Consider the following 8,808-nt stretch of genomic DNA (forward strand, 5'->3'; position numbering starts at 1 on the left):
TATGTATATAGTGTACATGTATTATTATTCTGTTGTTTGTCATATCTCTGATTATTTATACCTCTATATATATATATAATGTAAATGTATTATTATTCTGTTGTCTGTCATATATCTGTGTTTATTTATACCTCTATATGTATATAATGTAAATGTATTATTAGTCTGTTGTCTGTCATAACTCTGTGTTTATTTATACCTCTATATGTATATAGTGTAAATGTAGTATTATTCTGTTGTTTGTCATATATCTGTGTTTATTTATACCACTGTATGTCTATAGTGTAAATGTATTATTAGTCTGTTGTCTGTCATATCTCTGTGTTTATGTATACCTCTATATGTATATAGTGTAAATGTATTATTATTCTGATATCTGTCATATCTCTGTGTTTATTTATACCTCTATATGTATATAGTGTAGATGTATTATTATTCTGTTGTCTGTCATATCTCTGTGTTTATTTATACCTCTATATGTATATAGTGTAAAAGTATTATTATTCTGTTGTCTGTCATATCTCTGTGTTTATTTATACCTCTATATGTATATTATGTAAATGTATTATTATTCTGTTGTCTGTCATAACTCTGTGTTTATTTATACCTCTATATGTATATAGTGTAAATGTATTATTATTCTGTCTGTCATATCTCTGTGTTTATTAAGGGATTAAATGCTTACCGGATCCTTCTTCACAGAGGAGAGGATTTAACATAACTTAATTAAATAACTATGTACATGAGAATGTAGTGCGAAATAACCACAGACAAACTTTTTATGGGAAAAATTTTGTGACCGTCACAGGCCATAAAATTTTATTAACCTAACAAACTAGATAGAACTGATAGAACTGAAAATATATATGGCGGCATAGAGATCAGCTACCCAGAACAGCAGGAGATCACCGGCCCAACGGGAACAGCAGCAGAGGAGTCTCTGCCCTAAGGAGATGACGCTGAGGGGTTGCAGAGATCACGTGACCATCCCTCAAAAGGGAGGAAGGAGGGTTACCGTCACGTGCACGTGAGGGCCTACCCTCCTCCCCGGAAGTCTGGCCATCACTCACCCCTAGCGACCTTCTCCTGCGCAACCGGACCGAGGATCTCCCGCCGCCAGGGTGAAAGAAGATCTTCCACCTAGATAAGGATTCCCTGTTACCAAGCCGTGTAAACCGCATAACAGGGAGAGGAGATCCATATCCTACAGTAATGGCTTATTGGGCCTAGGGTGAGTAGCCATAGCCCTGCCATTAAGGTGCCGTCGAAAATACAACATCATTAAAACATTACAAAAGGGGAAGGGAGGGAGGGAAAAAACTGCTTCAGCCAGGATCCGGAGAAGAAGAGGAAGTTGCAAGGGAGAACTTGGCTTATCTACTGGTAAGGAGGGGCCTACCCTAAATTGCAACAATGTTGCACCCAGCACCTTCCCTCTCTCTTCTAACCCACTCTCCTACAGCCTTAACCCTTAGACTGCTCCAGGCTTATACTAAGCCCTACACTGCATTAAGGGATTAAATGCTTACCGGATCCTTCTTCACAGAGGAGAGGATTTAACATAACTTAATTAAATAACTATGTACATGAGAATGTAGTGCGAAATAACCACAGACAAACTTTTTATGGGAAAAATTTTGTGACCGTCACAGGCCATAAAATTTTATTAACCTAACAAACTAGATAGAACTGATAGAACTGAAAATATATATGGCGGCATAGAGATCAGCTACCCAGAACAGCAGGAGATCACCGGCCCAACGGGAACAGCAGCAGAGGAGTCTCTGCCCTAAGGAGATGACGCTGAGGGGTTGCAGAGATCACGTGACCATCCCTCAAAAGGGAGGAAGGAGGGTTACCGTCACGTGCACGTGAGGGCCTACCCTCCTCCCCGGAAGTCTGGCCATCACTCACCCCTAGCGACCTTCTCCTGCGCAACCGGACCGAGGATCTCCCGCCACAAGGAAGCATTTTAATGGTACCCTTGCCGCCAACGCACAACCCGATTTACAGGAGGGGTAACAGAGCTCTCTGAATGTCCCCTATGAATAAATCCAGCCCCACATCAGAAAGGTGAACTTTATCCCTTCTATATAGCTCGGTTCTATCAGCCGAAATGGCTTCGTGCCGTACCACGAAGCCACCTGACCCAGTGACGGTTTTCGCTACAGACGCATTGATCTTCTTCCTAACCCGGTATGCCGCCGTATGGGCCGACATATGCCTCCAGTGGAGACGGGGTATTATATGGGACCACCCTATCATGACCCCCGGGATGCGTACTCTTAGCCACCCAATGTCTGCCTGCATAACCTTAATCAACTGTAAAACTGGTATGGCCCCCACATCGTTACCCCCTAGGTGAAGAATAATAATGTGGGGCTTCCCCCAGCGTACCAGGGCCCCAGATATGGTTCCTGCTAATTGGGGCCAGCACATCCCCCTATCACCCAACCACCTAACGGATGCCTTGTTGGAAGGGAGACCTAGGGATTGGCCAAATGGGAGGGACGCACAGCGTAGGGAGGCCCAGTGGACAAAGGAGTGGCCCACAATCCAGATTCGCTTCACCCCGGGGGTAGTGCCTGTGGAGACAAACATTTTAGTATCCTGAATTAACATCTAAACATTAAACAATTGGACGGACATAGGTTCTGAAACAATTGGACCGCCAACGCCCAATACGTTTTATGTCCTCGCACGAGGAGCCCGCTTGCGCAGCGTTAGTCGCGGCCCCTATGCGAAAAGAGTGCGGGGCCAGTCTGCTAGCGTCCAGCCCCGCCTGGACTGCCGCCAATTTTAGGACCCTACCGAACTGAAATTTGGAAAGGGATCTGCCGTCCGCATGGACCAGGAATTGCCCCGGGCCAGGCGGCCTTTGAGCCAGGTAAAGATTAACGCAGTTAACCGGGCAGCATGCGCTGTTCACCTGAGGGTGAACGGGGATCCAGGTTCCCTTACCTTCCTGATCTGTCTTTGATCGCGGCAGAAAAAGAAGTAAGGAATCAGGGGCAGCTCTAACATGTTGCAATTGTATACCTGCCCCAGACGCCTGCTTGGAGGGTGCTACTACCTCACTAACTCTAAGAGCGGCGGCAAAGGCCAGATTAAACGCAGTTTTGAAGAGTAGGGCTTCAAAATCTGATCTACAGACCACGTCGAGCGCCAAGAGCAAACGCTCCAGGCGGTCGCGGGTGATGGGTTCGCGCGTGTCTATTTTCCGCTGCTGCGATCTGCCCCAACCCTTGATCACCTGCCTAATAAAAAAGGAATTGGTTGGGTCAGGAATGGCTAATGCCCTATAGAAAAATGAGAGGGCGGCCAATTTGGATTGTATTGCCCCCTGACGGGCCCCAGAGGCATGCAAACTCACCAGCCAATCATGTAAGTTGTCCCTAGACCCCTGAGCAGCGTCGGCTCCCCTGGACGCACAGAAATTGTCCCATTCAGACCACATGCGGGCATAGGCGTGCCAAGTGGATGGTGCTAAGGAGGAGCGGACCAACGGCAGTAAGGCTATCCAGGAAGGACGAGCTGCCAAAGGAAATCAGGACAGCGTAAGCCCACGGCTGCAGCTGTGGGGGCTAACTTGCGAAATGTCGCCCATTCGAATCGTGACAGGGCGTCAGCTACAACATTGTCGACGCCCGGGACATGACGGGCCTGGAACTGGATGTTAAGGTCCAGACAGCGCAACACCAGGTGGCGCAGCAAGGTAATGACCTTTGCTGAGGTGGCTGACAAGTTATTGATCGCAAAGACCACACTGATGTTGTCTGTCCAGAACACAACAGTCCCGTTCGACAACTTCCCACCCCACAGCTCGACCGCCAAGACCACGGGGAATAGCTCCAGGAGAGTCAGGTTTCGAGTAAGGCCCGCCGGGGCCCAGGACTCCGGCCAGGGCTCCGCGCTCCACTCTCCCTGGAAATAGGCCCCGTAACCGTGCGATCCAGCTGCGTCAGTGAAAAGGTGCAGTAACTGGCTAGACATGGGAGGGGTACGCCAGACCCGAATCCCGTTAAATCGCGTGAGAAACTGTTCCCAGACTACCAGGTCAGCCAGCAATTCACTCCCTAGGGTTATCTTTGATTTCGGGTTTGACCTACCACTAAGCTGTCTTTCCAGTCTACGGTTAAAAACCCGACCCATGGGGATAACTCTGCAAGCGAAATTAAGCAAACCTAACAGGGATTGTAACTGTTTCAGGGAAATAACTGCATTAGAGACTGCCGCTCTGACCGCCTCAAGCATGCCCTGAACTTTATCAGGTGGCAACCTACAGAGCCGAGCCTGGGTGTCGATTTCGATTCCCAGGAAGACTAAACAGGACGCGGGGCCTTGCGTTTTGTCCTCTGCTAGGGGCACCCCGAAATGTCTCATGACGCTGCGCATGATGTTCATTGTGGATAAACAATCATCGGAGCCTGCCCTCCCTACAATGAGAAAATCGTCCAGGTAGTGTGCTATGGGATCGCTGCCCACTTCTGAAGCTACGACCCAATGAAGGAAACTACTGAACGCTTCAAACAAGGCGCATGACAAAGAGCAGCCCATGGGCAGGCAGCGATCCACGTAGTACACACCTGCAAACTTACAACCCATTAGATGGAAAACTGAGGGGTGGAGTGGAAGAAGCCTAAATGCCGACTCAATGTCTAGTTTCGCCAATAGAGCACCATGACCCGCCCTCCTGACCAGGTCTAGTGCGCTATCAAAGGATTGATAGCGCACCGAGCTGAGTTGGGGGTCAATGGCATCATTGACTGAGCTACCTTTTGGGTACGACAGGTGCTGAATGAGGCGAAACTTCCCTGGCTCTTTCTTGGGAACCACCCCCAACGGGGAAATGACCAAATCAGGTAAAGGTGGGGCAGCAAAGGGGCCCGCCATTCGCCCTAAAGTCACTTCTTTATTAATTTTATCCCTCACTACTTGGGGGTGTTGGTATGCTGAAATAAGGTTCCTATTAAATCTCTTACCCTTGATTTGCCTAAATGTGGGGATATGAAAACCAAATGAAAAACCCTCCCATAACATACGTGCCGCCGCCTGGTCTGGGTAAGCCCACAACCATGGTGCCATGGCATGTACATTAATTGGCGTTTCCGCCTTTCTGGCCCAAGTTTGCTGAAGGGGGCTTATTGGCCTGGTCCCTTCGCTTGATGCAGTCACTGCCAGGGTGTGGACCAGAGCAGTACCTGCAGACATGTCTGAAGGTGCATGCGCTACCCTTGTCGCATTTTTTGTCCTGGAAGGGCCAGCAGGTTCCCCCCCGTTTCCTGCTTCTGGTATTGCGAAAGGACTGCTGCGCTGATTGCTGAGTTGAAGTTGCAGCAGCGGGTGCACCCCCTTTTGGGTCCATTCGCTGCCACAACTGGTTATCAGTAGAGTCAAATGTCAGGGAAGGATTTCCTGCCATTTTCCTCCTGAACTCAGCATCATATTCCCTCCACACACCTTCACTGTGATTACGCTGAATCCAGTGAATAGTGTCCGTGTATTTTAGGATAGGCAAACTCTGGGAGGGGTACTTTTCGATATAACAGGAGGAAAAAACCCTGAAGCACTGGAGCCACTCATCAAAAGTGTCTGGGCGTTTAAATTTTTTAGGCCCTGTTCCCTCAGCGCTCTTCTCTCTCTGCCTATACGCCTCCACCGAAAGGTCAAATATATTAACATATTTTCCACGGTGGATTCTACTGACCACCTTTTTGCGCAGGTGTCTATGCAATGAGTATATTTTTCCTGGGCTTGCGTCCCCGTAAAGGGCTGCTCGCCTTTCGGAGATGGCCCTGGTAGGGAGAGGTTCAGCTGGCACCTCTGTAGATGGGTTTTGCGGGGCGGGGTTACTGGCGCTATCCTGCTTAGTATCTGGCTTGACCCCCCTCTTTAAAATTTTCTTAATCATTCTAAACATTTTCTTCTGACCTGCCCCTTGTAAACCCAAGGAAGAGTCAGTCTCAGACCCTGAGTCAGAAGAGGATGAGTCAGAGGAAGAAAGGTCATTGTGTGTAAATAAAGCATTCTCACCGTGACTAATGGCAGGAGGTCCCTGACCCATGCTGGAAACGGGCTGGCCTGCTGGCTGGTTTTGGAGGGCGAGTCCTGAAGACCCTTGCTGTGCAGTGGAAGTGGTGGCTGCTGCTCCTGCTGTAATGCTGCCTGGTACTCCTGCATCCGCCCCACTCATGACTGTGGCAGTGTTGGTCCGTGTTTTTGCTGCACTTTGTGATCCAATTGCCCCCTGCAAAAGAGAAAGAATTTGGCGAGCACTTTGCCCAATGGATGTGTCTGGATTATCAGTAGCAAGGGGTGGATGAGCTATATGAAGTGGTGTATGAAATCCCTGACTCACTGACTGTCCATTCGCAGATGTCTGAGCATTCACACCCTGCTGGTCTACAATAGGGTTATGGCATGCCTGGCTTATTGATTGTGCATGGTTTAATGAGTGTGCATGAGCGCCCTGCGTGGCTGCCATGGGGGAGTGGATACCCTGATCAAGGGGTTGTACTCCTTGTATGCCTAAAGTAATGGGGTGTTGTAGCTGGCTTAAAGATTGCACATTCGCATTATGTATGCCAACCAGGGGTGTATTATATCCCTGAGGAGCTGCTTGTACGTTCACACCATTCAAAGCCGCATTCACACCAATGGGGGATGGTAAATGATGAGATGGTAAATGATGCTCAATGTTTTGATTAACATGCATACTTTGAACATTGCCTTGATTCACATGCAGGCTATTATTAGACACAATATCATGCGGCTGAGCGGCCGCTTGCACTAAACCACTATCAGCCCTGTGTGGGTTAATAATATCGGGAGCGGCCTGCTGAACGGCATTTGCGTTATCTCCCATTTGTATAAACTGTAATGGCCTCATTGCCCTGGAAGGGTTAACTCTGCGTGTCCCCCTACCCCTATCACTGGCTATCTGCCTGGTACTACCTCTTATGATGGAGCGACCCCTTTGATGCCCCTGAGGATTAACATTCAAATGTGCCGTTCGCTTGCGCAGTTTGCTTGCGCTGCTAATGCCCCTCCGACCCCCCACTGATAACCCGCCAACGGCCAAGGACGGCTCTCGGTGCTCACCTGCAAGTGGCGTTGCCCCGGGAGCCGATGTCCTTGTGACCGCGCGGGAATCTGCCAAGCCGGAAGTGCCGATGTCCGCTTCCGGTGACGTCACTAACATGGCGTTGACACCGGAAGTCGGACCCGGACCACGCGGCTGGCGAAGGAGATCGCTAGGCCCCGAGGGGAGCAGCATAGGCCCTGAGATGGCATGGGCCTCGGGTATGGTGCGACCAGGGGCAAGTCCGGGTGTTGAGGGCTGAGGGGCCATGTTCCGGCCGGGCTGGGGACCGCGTGTTGCCACGTGTGGTGCCTCAATGAGAGGTGTGAAAGGGCGATGCCTGCTGGGGGTAGTTAAAGCAGGATCCGGATCCTGACTAGAAGGATCAGGAGGGAAAACAGCTGGTGTGACACTGGGCCCTGGGGAGGCTGCAGCCATAGCGGATATTATGTTTTTCAATAGGTCAGAAACTGCTGACATAGCAGCAGGGGGTACAGCACTTAAAAATGAGGCCTGTACACTATCAAGAGGTAAATTAGCCTGCTGGGTCTGCAATGCTTGAGGTCTGGGGGATTCCTGAGCTAACTCAATATCAATAGGTCCCTGCTCTTCCACATTATGAACCTGGGCTGACACAACAGTAGTATATTGAGTTGGGGGAATGATATCTAAATCATCCTCAGAAATAGATTGAAAACTTATCTTTATTTTTTCTTTTGCAGGTGCAGGAGGTTCCTGTTCCGACTGGTAACGTCTGGGAGGCAGAGTAGAACGCCTGGAACGATGCATAGCTGCACTGGTGATGACAGAACTGCTAAGAAAAAACTGCTTCAGCCAGGATCCGGAGAAGAAGAGGAAGTTGCAAGGGAGAACTTGGCTTATCTACTGGTAAGGAGGGGCCTACCCTAAATTGCAACAATGTTGCACCCAGCACCTTCCCTCTCTCTTCTAACCCACTCTCCTACAGCCTTAACCCTTAGACTGCTCCAGGCTTATACTAAGCCCTACACTGCATTTATACCTCTATATGTATATAGTGTAAATGTATTATTATTCTGTTGTCTGTCATATCTCTGTGTTTATTTATACCTCTATATGTATATAGTGTAAATGTATTATTAGTCTGTTGTCTGTCATATCACTGTGTTTATTTAATACCTCTATATGTATATAATGTAAATGTATTATTATTCTGTTGTCTGTCATATCTCTGTGTTTATTTATACCTCTATATGTATATAGTGTAAATGTATTATTAGTCTGTTGTCTGTCATATCTCTGTGTTTATTTATACCTCTATATGTATATAGTGTAACTGTATTATTATTATGTTGTCTGTCATATCTCTGTGTTTATTTATACCTCTATATGTATATAGTGTAAATGTATTATTATTCTGTTGTCTGTCATATCTCTGTGTTTATTTATACCTCTATATGTATATAGTGTAACTGTATTATTATTCTGTTGTCTGTCATATCTTTGTGTTTATTTATACCTCTATATGTATATAGTGTAAATGTATTATTATTCTGTTGTCTGTCATATCTCTGTGTTTATTTATACCTCTATATGTATATATTGTAAATGTATTATTATTCTGTTTGTCATATCTCTGTATTTATTTATACCTCTATATGTATATAGTGTAAATGTATTATTATTCTGTTGTCTGTCATATCTCTGTGTTTATTTATACCTCTATATGTATATAGTGTAAATGTATT

General features: G+C 47.3%; 1 protein-coding gene across 3 annotated transcripts; it reads right to left on the minus strand.

Annotated features, from left to right (window-relative positions):
• Positions 1-776: 776 nt before the first annotated feature.
• On the minus strand, positions 777-8,050 carry LOC128635663 (uncharacterized). Of its 3 annotated transcripts, XM_053688767.1 has the most exons (3): positions 6,034-8,049; positions 3,374-3,534; positions 2,436-2,585 (listed from the first exon to the last, which is right to left on the minus strand). In XM_053688767.1, the coding sequence occupies exons 1-3, from the start codon at positions 7,868-7,870 to the stop codon at positions 2,568-2,570; spliced, it is 2,016 nt and encodes a 671-aa protein (XP_053544742.1). In that variant the 5' UTR covers positions 7,871-8,049; the 3' UTR covers positions 2,436-2,567. The 3 variants fall into 3 exon arrangements, with proteins under 3 accessions (XP_053544741.1, XP_053544742.1, XP_053544740.1); XM_053688766.1 differs by lacking the exon at positions 3,374-3,534 and having other exon boundaries at positions 777-2,585; positions 6,034-8,046; XM_053688765.1 differs by having other exon boundaries at positions 2,456-3,534; positions 6,034-8,050.
• Between the last annotated feature and the right edge of the window lie 758 nt (positions 8,051-8,808).

The sequence above is a fragment of the Bombina bombina genome, chromosome 7, assembly GCF_027579735.1.
Source record: "Bombina bombina isolate aBomBom1 chromosome 7, aBomBom1.pri, whole genome shotgun sequence".
Classification (NCBI taxonomy): domain Eukaryota; kingdom Metazoa; phylum Chordata; class Amphibia; order Anura; family Bombinatoridae; genus Bombina; species Bombina bombina.